Source organism: Podarcis erhardii (genome assembly GCF_964252035.2).
Source record: "Podarcis erhardii genome assembly, chromosome: 8".
NCBI classification, from domain to species: Eukaryota; Metazoa; Chordata; class Lepidosauria; order Squamata; family Lacertidae; genus Podarcis; species Podarcis erhardii.
In genome coordinates, this window is record NC_138499.1 from 89730905 (window position 1) to 89751384 (window position 20480).

The 20480-nt window shown below is 45.3% G+C and overlaps 3 protein-coding genes and 1 long non-coding RNA gene across 4 annotated transcripts in view; 1 reads left to right on the forward strand and 3 right to left on the reverse strand.

Annotated features, from left to right (window-relative positions):
* Positions 1-940: 940 nt before the first annotated feature.
* Positions 941-4081, reverse strand: CFAP184 (cilia and flagella associated protein 184; the record flags this gene model as incomplete). Its single annotated transcript, XM_081874981.1, has 3 exons — positions 941-1553; positions 2915-3709; positions 3791-4081. The coding sequence occupies 3 exons, from the start codon at positions 4079-4081 to the stop codon at positions 1008-1010; spliced, it is 1632 nt and encodes a 543-aa protein (XP_081731107.1). The 3' UTR covers positions 941-1007.
* Positions 4082-4418: 337 nt separating this feature from the next.
* Positions 4419-9275, forward strand: TADA2B (transcriptional adaptor 2B). The gene is made up of 2 exons (XM_081872808.1): positions 4419-4733; positions 5776-9275. Exons 1-2 carry the CDS (start codon positions 4464-4466, stop codon positions 6766-6768), a joined length of 1263 nt encoding a protein of 420 aa, XP_081728934.1. The 5' UTR covers positions 4419-4463; the 3' UTR covers positions 6769-9275.
* A 2008-nt stretch (positions 9276-11283) lies between these two features.
* The window catches only part of LOC309347998, an 83649-nt gene continuing 74452 nt past the window's right edge, over positions 11284-20480 (reverse strand). The window contains exon 2 of the long non-coding RNA XR_014159120.1: positions 11284-13038. This is a non-coding gene — a long non-coding RNA (uncharacterized lncRNA). The remainder of the gene's footprint in view (positions 13039-20480) is intronic.
* GRPEL1 (GrpE like 1, mitochondrial) lies at positions 15971-19696 on the reverse strand. The gene is made up of 4 exons (XM_081872910.1): positions 19555-19696; positions 18499-18664; positions 17742-17823; positions 15971-16687 (listed from the first exon to the last, which is right to left on the reverse strand). The coding sequence occupies exons 1-4, from the start codon at positions 19653-19655 to the stop codon at positions 16341-16343; spliced, it is 696 nt and encodes a 231-aa protein (XP_081729036.1). The 5' UTR covers positions 19656-19696; the 3' UTR covers positions 15971-16340.

A 20480-nucleotide genomic window follows, 5' to 3' on the forward strand; every position in this document is an offset into this window, starting at 1 on the left:
CCTTCACTTCTCACTTTTCTCTGTAGCCCCCTAGCCTTATTCTGTGCCCCCCCATTTATGTGGTTTTTCACCTGGGGCCCGTTGGAATATCCTGGGGGGCACCATGGGACCATGTGGCCCCCGATTGGGAAACACTGATTTACTTGGTCACTAAGAACCTTCTGCATTCTGGGTGTAATCGATCAACATCTTCCAGGCACAACAGACACAGCCCTCAGAAACCTTACACACCTGAGCAGTAGGCCTAGCATCCATGAAGCTCTCCACCCACACAAGAGAGATTTTTCTAAAGTTTTTTTAACCAAGCATCTGGCTCTCCCTTCCATGCACTTGAACTGTTGTGTACCATGGCAGGCACTCGATGACTTGCTGCTATTGGCATTATCAATGTTTTTATCCTATTCTTTAGCCAAGACAGACTCCTACAGCAACTTACAGATAAATATTCACCTCTTAATCCATGTTACACAAAAGAATTTATTGCTATGTAAATTTGTGTAGGATTGCTGCTGAAGGACAGCCTTTTTGTGGTGGCACACCAACATGTCATCAAAATCCCAAGCCCACCCATGTGTCCAAAGATAAGGAACGCTTGCAAAATCCCACCAGTGGGCCTTTTCCCCCTTTGGTCCTGTACCCACTGCAAAGGTTTGTTACCCACCACGGTGCTTGGTGTATATGTGCAGAAGGCAGCAGTTGGCCCAGAAAGAGGATGTGGAGAATCTAAAGAGTTGATTGAAAATATGTTCACATCAAGGCACTGATAGTTTCAAGTTGTTACTTTTTGAAAGTAATTAAACTAAGCACAACTATCAGTTGGTGAAAACTTTTAACTGACAGTTGGAAGCCAGTTGGACAAATTGATTTGGTTTTAAAGCACTGTTATCTTCTGGAAATAGGAACGATATCTGGAACAAAGATTCTAAGGACAAACAACTAATTGCTATTTAATGTAATATTTTATAGTGCACACTCTACTTTGCTCTTTTTGACATTTAAAATAAAGTTTAGAGCGGTAGAAAAGATGTCACCCCTCTGATTTTCTTCTTTACCCCTTTGCAAGTAAGGGAGATCGCAGCATGATGGCGTTTCAGTACCTCCAGCCTTTCATTCAGCATTTCAGCAGCAGTTACCTTATCTTCAAAGTCCCTTAACAGCAGTGTATTCCCAAGTAAGCCACACTTCTGGTAAAGCCTCTGATTGTCCATTCGCAATTTGTCCCTAGCCTGTTTAGTCTTTGTTAGAATCTCTCTCCTTTGGGCCACTAAAGCCTCAACTGCCATTAGTTGAGACCTTTGGCCATGATTCTCTGCTTCCACAAACTGCAGTTTTTCCTTCACTTGAGTAAGAATTTGCACTGTGTTGGTTATCTTTTTCCGGAGCTTCATAAGCTCCTCATTGCGCTCTTCAATCTTTTCATTGTAGGTTTGGTTCTCTATTTTCAGTTGCTCAAAATCTATTAAGTGCAGACCTTCTGCTAACTCTTCCATGGCTTTTAAACTTGCATCAAGCTTTTGGATCCTGTGTTTCAGCTTTATATTTTCCAGTCGAACCTAGCATGATAAAAACTGAAGTGAGTCTACAGATATCCTACCCAAGGGTGGTATTCAACTAAACAGTTGTGCAAATGCAAGGATCACCTCTACCACACAACTTCCCCCACCCCTGTCTCCTCCACATACAGCTCTCATTTCCCCCAAATCTGTTCCAGGGAATTTAAGGAAACCCCAGAGCAGGTAGGAGAGGCATGGTGGAAAGTTAAAATGTTAAAAATGGAAATTACAACATGCACAAATATACATTTCCTACAAAAAGAGAGAAAACCCTTGCTGGGATGGAACCATAGACTTGGTGCTACTTAGAATACAACCCAAAGGATTTAACTCAAAGCAGATTTGAAGAACTCAAGGAATGGAATAGAAGCAGCCACAACTCCCCTATTGACTGTATGTGGAACAGTTGACTTGGGATGAAACTCTTCCAGGTGAGAAACTATTATGGGAGGTGATTGGGGTTGGAATAGGAACTGTCGGGAGCTTATGTGAACTCTAGATCAGTCTTTACCAGCCGTAACACCTATGAATAAACCTCAATAAAATTGACTTTTAAAATAGTTCAGACTACAAGATGCTCAGGAAGTTGCCTCTTACTTTTTTATCACCATAAGTTTCTATCTATAATAAGCCTAAGCACATGTGATGAAATAACTACATAGGCTTTCCTTGTTTACCCGTGGCCCTATTATTGACTACAATGGTACCTCGGTTTATGAACTTAATCTCTTCATGAAGTCCATTCTTAAACCAAATCCATTCTTAAACCGAGGTGCGCTTTCCCTAATGAGGCCTCCTGCCGCCAGTGCCCTGCTACCGTTCGGCTTCTGTTTGTAGACCGAGGTAAAGTTTGCAAACCGGAACACTACTTCTGGTTTTGCGGAGTTTGTAAACCAAATAGTTCATTAAAGGGCTGTTCATAAACCGAGGTACCACTGTACTGTTACTATCAGGGTTTACAACTTGGTTTTGGTATCGTTGCTCTAACATGGGTAGCCAATGTTGTGCCGTCCACATGTTGATGGACTATGAGTCCCATCAGCCCAAACCGTTGGTTATGCTGTCTGAGGCTGCTCAGAAGACACCATATTGCCTTATCCCTCCTCCACTGGAACAGGAATGCAGAAGCAGTCGTAAAGCAGGGAATGGGAGGGCAAATATTAACTGTGCATCACACCTGAAATAATAAACTGCCTAAGCTGATAAGACCGTAACTTCCAGGGGAGAATTAACTAGCTGCACCACAGTCTCCTGCCAGTGAGGTGGCTGGAGGGGGCCGATAAGTTTGTTTGGGTGAGGGGGAGAAGCAGGTCTAATCCATGGCTGGACTGTCCGGGCAGACTTCTCCGGTCAGGTCTCACCTCCGTCATCTCCCTTTCCTTGCTCTGCTCCCTGGCCTGGATCTGGCCCACTCTGTCGATAGCGGCTTGCTTGCTCCCCAGCCGGCGCCCCACCGTGTACACGGCCACCTCCATCTTGAGCGCCTGGTGGGCCTTCCAGGCGCTCTCGACCTTGGCCAGCTTCTGGCTGCAGGCGAGGCGGGCGTCGTCGATCTGCTTCTGGAACCAGGCGGCCTCGTCGGCCTGCTGGGCGCGCAGCTCCTCCAGCATGGCCAGGTAGCGGCTGTAGCGCTGCTCCTTGTCCGAGATGTGCTGCTCCAGCTCCTGCCGGACGCGCTCCTTGCTCTTGGCCTTGTTCAGCAGCTCGCTCAGCTTGCTCTGCAGCTTGGCGTTGTAGTGCTGCAGGCGCGCCCGCTCCACCTGCAGCTGCCGGTACTGCTCGGCCAGCTCCTGCCGCCGCAGCTGCTCCTCGGCCTGGCGCTGCTCGCGCTGCTCCTCCGTCTCCGCCGCCCCCGCCCCCGCCGCCGCCTCCTCGGCCTCCGAGCTCCCGGCGCTGCTGCCCACCTCCAGCGACAGCCCGCTGGGGCGCCGCAGCTCCAGGTCCCGCAGGCTCAGGCTGATGCGGCGCCCCAGATCCACGCCCGTCTGCAGCGGAGGCGGCTCCAGCAGCTCTCCCGCCGCGAAGGTGGCCTCGCTGGGCAGCGCCACCGACACGGAGGGCGCCTCGCGCGGCTCCACGGCCTCCTCGATCTCCGGGGCGGGGGCGCCGTCAGGCGGGGGGGGCCCTTCCTCCTCCTCCTCCTCCTCCGCCTCCTCCGCCTCCTCCTCCGCCGCCTCCCCCTCGCCGCCGCCGCCGCCGCCGCCGCCCTCCGCCTCCTTCTCCAGCCCCGCTTCCACGGAGCCCGCGGCCTCGCTCGCTTCCTCCGGGCCCGGCGCCTCTTCGGAGCCCGGCTCCTGCGGCTCTCCCTCGCCCGCCGCCCCCGCCCCCGCCTCCTCCGCGCCCGGCCCCTCCGCCCCCGGCTCGGCCTCGGCCCTGTCCGCCGGCGCAGGCTCCTCGGGGCCCCCGGAGGCGGGCGCTTCCTCCGGGCCCTCGGCCTCCCCCGGGGGCGCCTCCGCGGGTTCAGGGGGCGCCTCCGGCGGGGGAAGCGGGGCTTCGGCAGCCGCGTCCCCGCTCGCCGCCGCCTCCATGGTCTCCGTCTCCTCCATGGCTTCCCCGGCGTCTCCGCGTCTCCACAGTAACCGCTCTGTGGGCGGGCGCGGCGGTTGCCAGGGGAAACGCGGACCGGAGCTGCGAAACTCGATTCGCCGCTCTCGCCTGGGCCACGCCCACGGGCCTCTCGGAGCTGCTGATAGGCGAAGGGGAGAGCCGCTCAACCGGCGGGGCGAGGCGAAGCGCGACGCCGAGCCTCGAAGCTCGATTGGCCGCGCCGGCCTTGGGCGCCGATAGGCGGAGGTGGCCAGGCGGGGGCGGGGCCCGCCGAGCCTCTTCCCCGGCGCAGTCGCTCTTACGTCAGCTGTGCGCCGGTCTCCCTCCCCCCTCTTTATTTTCCTGAGGGCGGGGGGAACCAAGATGGCGGAGCTGGGCAAGAAGTACTGCGTGTATTGCCTGGCCGAAGTGAGCTCCCTGCGCTTCCGCTGCACCGAGTGCGCCGACATCGAGCTGTGCCCGGAGTGCTTCTCGGCGGGCGCGGAGATCGGGCCTCACCGGCGCTGGCACGGCTACCAGCTGGTGGACGGCGGGCGCTTCACGCTCTGGGGCGCCGAGGCCGAGGGCGGCTGGAGCAGCCGCGAAGAGCAGCTCCTGCTGGACGCCATCGAGCAGTTCGGCTTCGGCAACTGGGTGAGGAGGGAGAGGGGGCTCCCCCTCGGGGCTTCGGGGCTCCGGCCCTCCCCACGCGGCGCGGGAGGGGCTCTTCTCGCGTTCCCTGGGCGCCCCCCCCCCCGGCCTCATTCGCGTCCCGGGCCATTTACCCCTTTGCGATGCTTTCTGGATGAACTGTGGCCAAGAATTTAAAAATTTCCAAAGATGGGTTAAATATCATTAGAAAATGCCATTACTTGTCAGCTGACTTCATCTGTCACTATGTTATGACTGGTGGGCTGAGTAATTTTCAGCCATCTCAAGAGGGTCCTGGCGGCAGTTTGAGAACCCAAGAAAAAAGGCACCATTGGATACATTTAATGCTGTTCTTTTTAGAGAGCTTCAGTTTAATGTGCATGTATCAAGATGTGAATTTGTGGGGAAAGGAATGGATATAACAGCTCCAGTTAGGGACTACTTGATCTTTGTGTGTGCATTTAATAAACTATCATTGCTGTTTGGGGTAAATCCTTGGTATGAACAAGCCCTAGCATTCATTAACACTATTTATAAGTATTATAATGTGAAATATTACTCTCTAGTTTTATGAAGGAATGCCACTGCTCTTATCTAGAAGTTTTATTACATACTGTATGGGGATGTGGGTGGCGCTGTGGGTTAAGCCACAGAGCCTAGCACTTGCCAATCAGAAGGTCGGTGGATCGAATCCCCACGATGGGGTGAGCTCCCGTTGCTTGGTCCCTGCTCCTGCCAACCTAGCAGTTCAAAAACACATCAAAGTGCAAGTAGATGAATAGGTACCACTCCAGCGGGAAGGTAAACCGCGTTTCTGTGCACTGCTCTGGTTCGCCAGAAGCGGCTTAGTCATGCTGGCCACATGACCTGGAAGCTGTACGCCGGCTCCCTCGGCCAATAAAGCGAGATGAGCGCTGCAACCCCAGAGTTGGTCACCACTGGACCTAATGGTCAGGGGTCCCTTTACCTTTACCTTACATACTGTATATGGGATAATCTTATAATTTTAAAGGTCTTCATATATTTAATTTTAATTTTATTCTAGGAAGATATGGCTGCTCATGTTGGAGCATCACGAACGCCTCAGGAAGTGATGGAACACTATGTAAGCATGTATATACATGGTAACCTTGGGAAGGCCTGCATCCCTGATGTTATTCCCAACAGAGTGACTGATCACACCTGCCCAACTGGAGGCCCACTTTCACCTAGCCTGACCATGCCTCTGCCACCTCTAGATATATCAGTGGCTGAACAACAGCAGCTGGGATATATGCCACTTCGAGATGATTATGAGATTGAATATGACCAAGATGCAGAGACTCTAATCAGTGGCCTTTCAGTAAACTATGATGATGATGATGTCGAAATAGAATTAAAAAGAGCTCATGTGGACATGTATGTAAGAAAACTAAAGGAGAGACAGAGACGAAAGAACATTGCCCGTGACTACAACTTGGTCCCTGCTTTTTTAGGCAAAGACAGAAGAGATAAAGAAAAACCTTCAAAACGCAAAATCACAAAAGAAGAAAAAGAGCTGCGGTTAAAATTAAGGTCTCTCTATCAGTTTATGTCTTGCAAGGAGTTTGATGATTTCTTTGAAAACTTGCACAAAGAGAAAGTACTTCGAACCAAGATTAGGGAACTACAACGATATCGGCGGAATGGTATAACAAAAATGGAAGAATCTGCAGAATATGAAGCAGCTAGACACAAACGAGAGAAAAGGAAGGAAAATAAGAATATTGGTACTTCAAAGAGGGGGAAAGAAGATGGTAAAGATGGGGAATTTGCAGCAATTGAAAACTTACCTGGCTTTGAACTGTTATCTGACCGAGAGAAAGTGCTTTGTAGCTCTATTAATCTGAGTCCAGCACGTTACGTGACTGTTAAAACTATTATCATTAAGGATCATCTCCAAAAAAGGCAGGGCATTCCATCAAAAAGTCGCCTTCCTAGTTACCTGGATAAGGTACTAAAGAAAAGGATTTTGAACTTCTTAACTGAAAGTGGTTGGATATCCAGGGATGCCTCTTGAATCTTGTTCTTTCTCCCTTGAAATAGTATGAACTAATAGTCACTTCACTTGCTTATCCTTTTCTTAAAACCTAGGATTCTCTTGTAAAAGCTTAAAATCTTAAACTGAACTGGATTCTTCTGTACTGAATCATGCAAATGCTAGATCGTACTTTGCGACCCAGACAGCTTCCTTGAGAGGAGGAAATTGCTTTTAAAATAATTGTGGGATACGTGACTCACTTATCTTTGACTAGTATAGCAAATGTGGCAGTAGTTACTGAGATCCACCTCTGCTGTAGAAGCTATTTGTGTGGAGAGGGGGAGACCTTCAGCTTCTTACGGACATAGTGCAGAGTGAAGCTGCAGTCCTCTGTACACTTACTTGGGGAGTAAATCTGACTGAATTCAGAGGAACTTGCTGTTGAGTAAACTTGAATAGGATTGGGGTGCATGTGTCTTTTACTAAATCCTGGGTGCTAAACTTCAAAAGCACAGAGAAATTAAGATTTTTTAGTAAAGATCCTTAGCTATAAGCTATGATTCATTGCCAAAACAATATATTTTGCTGCAACAGTAGAAGAGCATAATGAACGCAATTCAAGAGGGCATTAAAGGGTATCTGCTCACTTGCTTGAGTGTACACATGGCAATTTTAAGAGTAGGCTGGCTCCACCAGCTAGCTGAATATAAACCCAGGACTTGTCTTTGGCAAGTAACTGGCATTGTGATTCTGAATGTAGTGGTTAGCCAGCAGCTCTACATGACACTATTTCTGTGACTAAAGACACAGAGTGAAGAATCTTTGCATGCACAAAGGTTTTCTCTGGATTCATGTAGAAATCTCATACACACACATCTGTTACATGGCGGTAGGCACTACCTGGCTCAGTAGAATCCACTGTCACAATATGTGCTTATGGGAAGTTTGCACCACTTGAAACTATGACAGGTGGGTGGGATCTTAACAGGTTCCTTGGTTTTTCAGTCTTGGGCAAGAAGCAAAAATATTGAGGCTTTCTAAGCTGCTGGCTGGATTACAAATTATGCAGGCAGGCCTGATTTAGGCCAAATTGCCTCTTAATGCAGCAGGTAGCATAGTTATCAAAAGAGTAAGCTTGAAAAGGGTCGTGTCAAATGCAAATGCTCATTTATCAGCTGTCGGGACAAAGTATAACTTTGCTGTTACCACAATCCAGTCTGGGATAGCTCAGTCTGGAGAGCATGAAACTCTTCATTTGCCTCATGTTGGGCAAAAGATTCCTGCACTGCAGGGGGTTGAACTAGATGGACCTTCATGGTCTCTTTCAGTTCTCCAATTCTAGGGCAGTTGACTGTGTGCCCAGGGGCCTTGTCCTTTATACAAACTTATGAAGTGGGGCTGTGGCTAAAGAACAGCTTCCTGTATGGTGTAGATGGAAAAAGTTTTTTTTAAAGCACTTCTGCAAGCTCTCCTGTCCACATCAAAGGCTTCATTGGCTTGTGGCGATAATGCCTAGGGCTAAAGGGATGCATCTGGCCTGCTAAACCGTCTCTGGGCCTTGAAAACACTGATCTTCATGTGCAGCTCTACCATAAGTAGGTTTCACCACCAGCTTCCTTGATGACTGGGGTTTACTAACACAGTTATAGAATCTTAACTATTCAGGATTACAGATTATTCCTCAAACTCCTGTGAATTCAGAGTTGATATACACCTTACACAAAATTCTGAATTCTCCCACTTTATAAACTACACCAGCTGGTGGATTCAATTTTAAATGTGTCACCTCCCCCTAGTGCAATGAATAACACATCAGAGGGAGGCATAGCACAAACCTGTCACTGATATGTGGCTCCTTACACATCCAGTGTTCAGAAAGGACATGGCATTTGCCATCTCATTCTACTGCACCTATAGATCCATTTATCTGCTGTTGCATGTGCTGGTGTTTAACCCCTACTCTTTCAGCTGTATACATGGGTATCTCAGCAGCTCTTGCACATTCCACTTTCCGGCCACTAATGGACTATGGACTAGAAATAGCACAAAGGTCCCTGAGGAAAGAATAGTGTTCTTTTTCAGTTTGTGTTCTCTTCTGATTGGCAAAGCAAAGGTTTTCTCTCATTTTATATGTGACTTTAATTATGATACTTTGTTTTTGACAATAAGTCTACTCTGGTCAGAAACTATGCAGTGTTTTATGGTCAATGCACTGTTCCATCCAGAGGTCAGTCCAATAGGACTGAAGCACAACTAACCCTAAGTAATGACAGACATGTTTTGTTATTCCTGCCCTTCAAAAAACTGGTAAACTTTGTTAACATGAGTGCCACTATCTAAATGTATTTATTTAGCTCTAGTGCCATAACTGTAGTTTCCTGAATGTTAATCAATACATCTGCTAGACAAGGTTGATGTAAGCCTTATATTTCATTGGCAGCCCTTTTAATGTTGCTTAAGAGGAGCAACTGGTGCTAAATATAACTTATTTGATAATCTGAACAATTTTTAAATGTGTTAATATTTATTACACTTCTGCAAAGGTCTTTACAGTGTGGCATTTTCACATTCATGCAAAGCCTCTTAGCAAAACTATAGTGAATAAATACTTTAATATAACTAATGTTTCATTAAAATTATTTAAGGGTGACTGAAATCTAATAGAGAAATATGGGCATGTAAGGAACCACAGTGGCGCTGTGGTCTAAACCACAGAACCTAGGGCTTGCTGATCAGAAGGTTGGTGGTTCGAATCCCCGCGACAGAGTGAGCTCCCGTTGTTCGGTCCCAGCTCCTGCCCACCTAGCAGTTTGAAAGCACGTCAAAGTGCAAGTAGATAAATAGGTTCCACTCTGGCAGGAAGGTAAACAGTGTTTCGGTGCGCTGCTCTGGTATGCCAGAAGCGGCTTAGTCATGCTGGCCACATGTCTGCGAACAAACGCCGGCTCCCTCGGCCTATAGAACAAGATGAGCGTGCAACCCCAGAGTCAGGGGTACCTTTAAGGAACACATAATTATTTATTAGCTTTTAACAGTTAAAAGAAACATTGAGATTTTAATGCTTATTGTGGGTGGAAACCTCAGCTGCAGGGGCCAAATGCAACTCCAGGCCTTCACATTCAGGTCTCAAGACTGCCCAGGCTACACCTCACCAAAATTATACTACACACCCTTGTGTTTTTTTCTAGGTGGAATGTGTTTTTGAACTTGGAGGATGCCTCTTGCAAGCCAGAAGAGGTGGATGCTATATCCAGCAAAGTTATCCCATTAGCACAAGGACTTCCACCTATCCAATGAGATTTCCTTTCCCCATGGGCCCCCGAATCTGCTGAGGAGAGGAAGGAGTCCTATTGTGCAGACACAAGCCTTTAACTAATGGTACAACTTTGCAGGATAAAATCCCTGACCTTTTCATGGCTTAGAATGCAGCCTATAATACAAAGGCTGTTCTAATCATTTCTACCTCGGACTATACCTACATTTTGGCTCTGGATGTAACTACTATTAGCATGTGCATCCCTGAATATCACCCACAAGGGAATGGAACCCATGGAAAAAGTGCTCTGACAGAAATAGTTCAGGAAAGACAACAGACATACTTTTCACAGGCATGTGTCAAGTTAACACTCTTAGGCCAGTTCACAATTTGAAGGGAAAGGATGTTAAAATTGTCAATTCATTTCTTGCCGCTCTCTTTTCTAATCGGATGTAGCATAAAGTATCCGTGCACATGAGAGGCAAATCATTTTTAAGCAATATATACTACTACACAGGTGCTATTACTCTATACTATATATTTCCTTTTCCATACATGATGTTGGCAGGACTCCATAATTTCATTCACCATGGGAACTGCTGAGCCAGTTTCTAGAGAGCACAATTCCCAGGCTTCTGACCAATGCAGGAGAAATTGTAATCTTCATGCTCCATATAGTTGAGAAGAAGCCTATATTCTGGCTGTGCAGTTGTGACTTGTGGGAAGGAGGGAGGTATGTCTACTTGTTTTTGCACTTGCTAGGAACTCCAAGCAGCTGGAAAAGCTAGAAGTCCATACACATCTCCCTTCCTGTGTCATCATTTGGGGCTGTATGTTTTCATGTTTAAAAGTAGAGGCTATGCTCCATTATAGTTGCGGGTGATCTATCACATATTACAGCTAGCCCTAGATGGGCATTCCCATTCATATACAAAGACACATTCAGTCTTTGTGATCATCATAATGTGCAAAAGTTATCATAAAGAACAAGTTCAGTCTTTGTGATCATCATAAATGTGCAAAAGTTATCATAAAGAACAAGTAGCATATAACAATAGTGAGCAGCTTCAAGAGGGTTTCACAACAGTTTCAAGCATGGATTTGTATGTCTGGAGTTCAGCAGAACTTTGGAGACCACAGTTGGCTGTGAGGAGGAATTTTTGCAGGTGCATCTGGGAGTAGAGTATGACACGAGTGTCAACTAAAGGACAAATTAAAAGCATGGCAATATCTAATCTGACATTTAAAAGGCCTGTCAATGCACAAATCTGAGTTCTGTTTTTTTAAAAAACAACAACAACACAACAACAGCTAATTAAGACAAGAGCCCTGCTGAGTCGGACCAAAGGCCCATCTAATTCAGCATGCTGTTTTCAGAGTGACCAAGCAGGTCACACACTTTCCCGACTTTGTGGTTCCCAGCATACCAGTATAGAAGCATACCGTACCCAACGATGATCATACACAGCCCTCAAGGCTAGTAGCAATTGATAGCTCCATCCTCCATGGATTTGTCTAGTCCTGTTTTAAAGCCATTCAAGTTGGTGACCATCACTGTATCTTGTGGCAGCAAACTGCAAATAACTAAGCTGTTGTGAAGAAGTACTTTTGTCTGCCCTGAATCTCTGGTGTGTATGTCAGGTAAGCTTGACTTGGCTTTTAGTTTTGGCTAACTGCTTCAGCTTCATTATATGACCTTGGATCTAGAAAAAGGAAGAAAATCCTCTCCTGATCCACTTTCTCTGGGTGATGCACAATCTCACACACCTCTGTCATGCCCTCACCCTTACTTGCCTTTTCTTACTAAACAGCCTCAGATGTCATAACATTTCCTCAAAGGATGGGCAGTTGATCATTTTGGTTGCCCTTTTCTAGCTCTGCACTGTCCTTTTTTAGGTGAGGCAGTAAGAATTCCACACAGTACTCTAAATGTGGTCACCTCATAAATTATTATATTGGCACTCCCTTTCCTAAAGTTGCCCAAGACTGAATTCAATTCACAGCTGCCACGAATTGAGTTCAATGAGCTATCTATTGCAACCCCTAGATCTCTTTCCTAGTTAGTCACTGCCAGTTCAGACCTCAACCTCATATATGCAAAATTAGGATTTTATTTTTGCCCCATTGTGCATCACTTTAAACTTGCTTACATTTAACTGGATTTGCCATATACCATAACTGTCTTTCACCTGGTTTCAGAGCTCCTCACAATCTCTTGAACAATTCAGTATCATTAGTAAATTTGGCTTCCGCACTGCTCATCCCAACCTCCAGATCACATATGAACAAGTTAAAAAGCAAATGTCTCAACACTGATCTTTGGGGGCGGGGAGATTCCACTTTCTACATTCCTCCACTGGAAGAACTACCCATTGATTCCTAGCATGCTTCCTGTTTCTTAACTAGTTACTGAACCATAAGATAACCTTTCCTATTCCATGACTGCTAAACTTATTCAGGAATCCTTGGTGGGGAACTCTGGCAAAAGCTTTTAAAAGTCCGAAGTACACAATGTGAACTAGATCACCTGGTGATTTGTTTTTATTTTTCATTTGTTAATAAGGCTTAAAACGTAAGGATCTTGTAATCATTGTTTTCCTCGGTTTGTCTGCCCTACATCTCTCTGAAAACCGATGCAAATATTTCATTCAGCTTCTCTGTAGTCTCTTTTTTCTCCTTCAGCACACTTTTTACTCTCTTGTTATCCAAAGGTCTAAACACCTCCCTAGCTGGTTTCATGCTTCTGATGCATTTTTTTAAAAGCTGTGGTTAGTTTTGCAAGTTTTTAGCAATATGATTACAGTGGTACCTTGGGTTACATATGCTTCAGGTTACAGTCTCTGCTAAGCCAGAAATAGTACTTCGGGTTAAGAACTTTGCTTCAGGATGAGAGCAGAAATCGTGCTCCGGAGGTGCAGCAGTAGCGGGAGGCCCCATTAGTGGTGCTTCAGGTTAAGAACAGTTTCAGGTTAAGAACGGACCTCCGGAACAAATTAAGTACAAAAAAATGCACGCAGATAAGGGATGCAAAAAAGAATTCAATACAGTGGTGCCTCGGGTTGAATTCTTTTTTGCATCCCTTATCTGCGTGCATTTTTTTGGCCAAAGTTTGTGTTCCCTCTTGTTCCTTTTTGGACTAGACGTCCACTTTCTGAAGGAAGCCGCCTTGCTTCTAACAGTTTCCTCGACATCGCTCATTAATTATACTACATTTCTCTTAGCCCGGATGGCACCTTTCCTGATAAGCAGTATGCATTGTCACACTTGTGACACACTGGATATCCCCCCACAACCCTGCTGGCTCTCCACTTGAATATCCGTTGCTGTTGTTTACTGAGGTAGTTTACTTGGGAGCTTGGGTTTTGTTAGGTCACTAAGGAGAGTGACAGAGCAATCTGTCATGACCTCTTCATTGTGTCAACCTCACACTACTGCTTAACCTGCTTTGTTACTACAGTGGTACTTCAGGTTAAGTACTTAATTCGTTCCGGAGGTCCATACTTAACCTGAAACTGTTCTTAACCTGAAGCACCACTTTAGCTAATGGGGCCTCCTGCTGCTGCCATGCCGCCAGAGCACAATTTCTGTTTTCATCCTCAAGCAAAGTTCTTAACCTGAAGCAATATTTCTGGGTTAGCGGAGTCTGTAACCTGAAGCGTATGTAATCTGAAGCGTATGTAACCTGAGGTACCACTGTATAACTTGATGTTTCATCACTAGAGCTCCCTCTCACTTTTGGAGCACACTCCCTCATTAGATTGTTCCAAATTTATTGCCCTGGCTAAGCTTCCCCAGCTGTTGATGCAGCCAATTAGGTAAAGTAGACCTTATTTGAAAAAAAAGCACAATACAGAAAGAAATGTAGCTCAACTCGTGGGCTTAATCAATTCCAGCTAACAGGAAGAGATGAAACTAGATTATCTACAGACTTTCCATCCCTAGGATTTAGCTCCTATTAGTTTAAGATACTTGAATTAGTTTAAGATACTTGAATTAAACAAGTATGTGGTGGTACTTACCCTCTAGTTGCTTCATTGCTTAACTCACTTGTTTCCTTGGTGTGATACTTCAGCACTTCGGCTTGCTTGCTCAAGAAGTGAACAATTAAAAAGGCCTGTCACCGTAAATCACCACCCAGTTCTTACTAGTGACATTTTTCCTTTGCAAGTTTATCCACTATCCAAATCAAACTCATTAACTGGAAAACTACTCCCCTCCCCCCAAAACTTTAACTTTATGATGTATAGTTCAGGAGACTGGTACAAGTCATCAACCTAAGTTAATAAAAAGGTTTTGTCACTAAAAATAGATAATGGGTCTTACCCATTTACCAAATCTGCAGCTTAAAAAAGTAAAACCAAAACAGGAATAAAAAGTTGAGCGTGTTGTTCTCAGTGCTTTTTTTTAAGGGGGAGAGGTGCCAGTGCTGCGTACCCTTGAGTACCGCCAGAAAAAAAGCAATGGTTGTTCTGGACGGTTTGTTTATAGGCAAGACCCCAAAAATGCAGGAGTAAAACTTTTAGGAAGCTTCTTTTCATCTGCTTGTTGAACATGGCCTGCAGGGATGGGGAGAGACAGCCTGTTGGGGCAAAATGTTCCCTATGCCTAGTCTAGGAGCAGGTGGTGCTACAAGGCTCAGGCCCAAAGACAAGTAAGCCTGGATGTAACCTGCCTATGTCAGATTATTTAAACATTTTAAAAAATAAGTTTGCCATTTTGTTTGCAAAGCAACAAAGCTTGCACCTTCCTAATTATCTGTTGATCAATGTAAAAATATTTGTACATTAATCCTTGTTGGGATCAATCATCATCCCAATATTGGGATCAAATATTGCAAAACTGATGACTTTGCATCTGGTGGAAATCAATGCAAACACAGAAAAGAAAACATTGTAAGAAATTAAGCATGAAGAAAGTGGAAATGTGATCATTGTATCATTTGCAGTATCTGTAACACTGGCACCAACTTTGATGGATTTAAAAGGATGGTTAGACCAATTCATGCACAATTAAGTACCAGTCACAATAGCTGTATGCAGGGGTAGGGAAGCCACAGACCACAGGCCTAATTAAGGCCACCAGTTTTCCTCATTTTGCCAGTGAGGTCACTTTGGCCACAATATGCCCACCTGCTCTACACCAGACATGCCTGATGTCAGGTACAGAACAAGTGCTGATGATCAGCTGGTCAGAAGCAATTTGCAGACTGTTTTGTCTGCAGTATCATTTAAAATCATGTGGGCAGAAACCGGACATTTGATGTCAGGTAACTGACAAGTGGGCAGCCCCACCTGTCAAACTCGGTCCACCAGCTGGATCCAGTTCTCCACCTCTGGGTATATGCTACTTCAAGGCTCAGAAGCACCAGGTCTCCAAATACCAGCCATTGGGGAACAACTGGAGTAGGAGACTGTCCTCACATCCCACTTCCTATAAGCATCTGGTATGCAACTTTGGGAAACAGGATGCTCAACTACATAGGCCTTGGGTTTGATCCAGTAGGGATCATTTGGCATTCTTAAAGTTAACTGGCAGGATTCAAAAAACAAAATCCCTAACAAGCTGTTCCCAATGTATCATAGAGAATTCAGAAAATGAAGTGCTCATATTTTATGTTGGTCAACTGCCTCAGACCTCCCATGCACTCTTCTATGTGCCAGAGGACTTCGATGAACCAGGCAGGGAATGGCAGGTATTAAAAAATCCTGGTTTCAATGAAAACTAGGCTGATGTCTGTGAACTCTTAAAACACTTAATTTGGTTGTGTGTCTGCAAGCAGTTACTAAATGAGCTTCCTATTCTTTTCTTTGTAATGGTCTCAATACATCTCTAGATCAATTGTCATTTCAAGGTCGTGCAATGTGATTCAATACTAAACTAAATATAGAAAAGACTAACAGCACTTGTACCAAATACTTGTGTTATGTGAGATACAATTTGATGCTTTCCATGGGAACAGAAGCTATTTAAGTTAGTACTAAACTAGTGTCCAACTCTGTATTCATAAAAGAATAAGCAAAAATGCTAATTTGTACACAGAACACGACACTGAAAGATCAGATTTTCATTCTGAACAATCTACATTGCATTATTGTTACTAAAATGCCTAATTACAATGCAGAATACCTTTCATTAATCACCATAATATTATTCACGGGACACAGATGACTCATGCTTGCAATTCATACCACTCACTTTGCATTCCCCACATTATTGGTATTCATTTTAAAAACACATTTCAACATTGCTTCATTGGTATTAAAGCTTCTTCCACCATTTAGCTTAGCCTCCCACACTCTTTAGTGAGTCTTTACTGGGGCATCTATTGGTTCTGTGGCACTCTAAGATTAGACTGCTAAGGTTCCTTTACAACACCTACTAAAGCAGGCCTCAAAGTACGGCCATGCAACTTATAGCCCACCTTGGAGACTAAAGCCACAGTGCCAGGTTCTTTCCCTTCCATGGGAACGTGGAATAATGCTTCGTGCACATAGGGATCAAACTTGGCTCCAAGAGGATTCAGTTTCATCAAGCCATGTTTGGTGAACACTTTCTGTATTTGAACCTCAGTCATGACAAGACCTTCGTAAAGGTTTTTGAGATGTGGATTTTCATCCTTGAGTTCTTCTCTGGGAACACTCTCAGTTGCTTTTTCCAGAACATCAGCAACTTCCAGCAAATCTTTGCAGAAACTCTGAATTCCTAAAACAGGAAAAGCAAATAAAATTTCAGATAATCCTTAAAGATGCATCAACATTTCATCAGACAATGAAAGGAACCATTAATTTTATATTTTCTTCCAGGATTCAAAGCTTAGGCATGTATATGGTTAAAGATACATTATCAAGTATTACCAATACCAAAAATGACATGCGACTGAATCTCCATTAAATTCAGATTTACCCTTATGTTAATGAAAATATATTTGGATACATTTGTAGAATTGGGGGCATAAAACTTATAGCTAGAAAATTATAAGTAACTTAACTCTCTTCACAACCACCCTCAAGCCTAAGTTTTAATAAGGTACCAGTGTATATGATAAACATGTGCATTTTTTCTGCTCTGTACAATGACCCAATGTCATCTCTTGAAAATTTAACTGAAAGGGATATTTGGCAAAGCAGTAAGCAATTCAAGCTGCAAAAATCTCCACCTTGTGGAATTCTTTTTTCTATAGTTAAGATCAGTGGTGAATTTCCAGCCTGGCATCCCTATTATGGCTCAGCGGAGGTCCTAATTTTGCATCTGAGGCCAGCTTCCCCAAGTCACACACACCTGACATATATGACTTTGGAGTAGTGTGGGAGAAGTGAAACTGCAGTTTACCTGTGTGCTGTGAAGTATGACTTCAAATCACCCGGGCAATGGAAGCAGGGTTTCCAGGTGCCACCAATCAACTGATCATCAGCACCTGCAAACCCAAGCCTTTGCCTGCACAGTTTTTGACTTCAGACCACATGTGCAAAGGGAAATGCTTTACCTGGCGTCATGATGATGTCACATTGATCACAAAAACAGCCCACACAGGTTTTTGCTCTCACTTGTATATTTTCTCTCATGCTTACTAACCAAACAAGAATCATGTTCACTGATTCAAAGTACCAGCTGAAAAAAGTATGTATCTAGATCTCTTGAAGCAGCACAGCATATGAGCTGAGTGGAAGTACCATTTTGGAATTTCCAAGCTTAAGTTTTTATTTATGTTTAATGTGGTGTTCTAGCGCTAGTAACAACAAATACAGCCTATACCTACCATATAACTTTGCTTCTTCTACCAATTTCTGAGTTCTTTGTCGTAGATTTTCTGCATCTGCCAGGGCACGTTTATACTTGTCCTGGACAAGGGGGAAAGTAAACAGTGGAAATGTAAAACCAACTGCCTATGTAAAAAACTCCCAGGAAATGGAGACACAGAATGAATGAGTCCACCAAACACACCATCCTAACTGTGCTCCTGGATTAAAAGAGCTGTCTTTTCCTCCAAATGATACATTGAATTTGTGATGTGTCAGGTTTTTAATAGAACTTTATAAATGTTGTGACCCACAAGTGAGGGGATAATGGTTAAAAGCAAGACAGAAATATAAAGGGAGAGATATTACTTCAGCCATTTACTATGCTGTTAAATCCTACAATTATCTGGCAATATTAAGAGCAACATCAGCAAACCATGAGACACTCCTATTTTTGTGGCACCAGGGCCCATTTAAGTAAACAAGATAAAAGTCCTATTCCTCTTTTTTATTAACTAGATATATGGTAAAAACCTAACCATTCCCTTTTTAGACAAAGATGAAATCCAACTTTAGTTCACCAGTGGGGGGAAATTAATGACATGTACAGAGCTCAGGTAGTCTCAAGACATTTCAGTTATATATACATTCTCACTTTTCTGATGCTAGCACTTTCAAGACCCAATTGCTAAAGGAAACTACTGAAAAGTAATATGCATATCCTATCTATCTGCTGTTTGAGGGCTATACAAATATATAAACCAAAAGGAGTCTTACAGTGATTTCTTTTAATTGTTCTTCTAGTTTGGCCTTTTCCTCTATTAACATCTTTTCAGCAGAGCCAGTAACAGATTTTTGTTCATGTTGAGTCTGGTTTGGCTCTTCTTCCAAGTTTGGTCCAGTGCCTTTCTCCTGTGTCACTATGCAAAGCAGCTGAGAAGTCCTGAAACAATATCAGGTTCAGTAAAACTCAAAGCAACTTTTTAAGGCTGAGTACAAGAGGCCACCAGCACATTGCCACCTCTTATCCCCAAATCTTCTCTGAAAATTTATTATATTTATATACCACCCTTCATCCAAAGATCTCAGGGCGGTTCACAAGATAAAAATAGAAGATAAAATACAGGATGAGAGACTTATACTGTCCCTCCTTTATGTTTCACCTGGGGTTGGTGAGCTCTGCTCTAAAGTATCAGCATATTTAAGTGAACCAGTACCTTCTATTGCCCACGTTGGTTTCAAAAACGTCCCGTTGGCACGTGCAAGGCAGACAATCCCTGCTCAAAAGGAATCAAGTCATTTGCTATTAAGGTGGATCGGGTATTGAAAAGCTTTTTAATACTGCCCCAAGCACTGGCCAAAGGAGAATCTGAAAGGATTCAACTGCCTAAAGAGAAAGAGAGAAAAGGGGGGCGGGGGCGGGAAATAGCAGAGAAACCCCGTCCACGCAGAGAAACTAAACCGGGGGAGATACCGGGCTGCGTGACGTAATGGACTAGGATCTGAGCGAGGCCGCGGTTCAAATTCCGCCACTGGGCTGGTGAAGCTCCCTGGGGGTGACCCTGGGGCCGGGAGCTGCCTCCCTCTGCCCAGCCGGCCTCACGGGGGGGGGGGGCGGGGAGAACTACCTTAAGCCCCTTGGAGGGAAACGAGGGATTAAATGCGACGAAGGGAAAATATGTAAAATAAATAGAAACAGATTCCGGGACGGGGGGGGGGGATACGGGGGGGGCGGCTTCCCGCCTCCCGCTGCTGCCTCTTCGCCTCAGGCACGCGGAACCCTCCCGGCCTTTCCCCCAGGGCGGAGGGGGGGCCGAAGTCCCGCCGCCTTACCGCTGCGGGCGCTGTGGAACGAGAAAGGCGCCTCGGCCCGGCAGCCCCGCCAGCCGCCACACGGACCGCACGGCTCTCGCCGCCGCCGCCGCCGCCGCCATGTTGCCGCTGGGACTCCTCCCCTCCCCCACCCCAAACGCACCAACGGAAACCGCCGCCGCCCAATCAGCAGGCAGGTCGAGCGGGCCGACTGGGCCATGTAACCAATCAGCGATGACCTCAGCAACAGCCTCTGCCCAATCATCAGGCAGGTCGACCGGAGTGCTCCTCTTCCCTGACCATGCAGCCAATCAGCCACGCCCTCGGAACCACGTGCGTGAGAGGGAGGGAATAAAAAGGTATGTCGACATCCGGGGCCTGCAGTTCGCCTTTTGAAAGCGAGCTAATTGCGAGTCAGACTAAGCCGAGCAAAGGGCAGCTCTAGATCTAATAATTAGACTCACGCTGGCATTTAACTTCTGGGTTCAGTCAGACCCGTGCTTGCTCGCCCAGCGCAGAAGCGTTAGGCAACAATTGAGAAATCTACGAATTTATTGTTAATTTTTTTTTAGCGCACTGGCGCTTAGACGCCTCCAGATGCCTGCATTCCAAAATAAAGTGAAGTCCTAGAAAGAGTTTCTGTTCTTTCCCACTCAGGTCTTATTCGGGTTTTAATTTTTTCCAGCATTTTTAAATAGTGCCAGTGCAGTCCATTATCCCCAGATGTGGGTGGGGCATTGTCGCTCTCACAATGTTAAATGGAGAAGTCAAATTAAACCGAAAACTAGACGGGGGTGCTTCCATGCGGCAGTTTCCTAGAATCATCGAATCGTAAAGGATTCCCGAGGGTCGTCTAGTCTAGTCTAACCCCCTGCAATGCAGGAATCTCAACATGCCGTCCCCCTTCCAATTGGAAACCATACTGGAAACCATACTAGGTTTGCAAA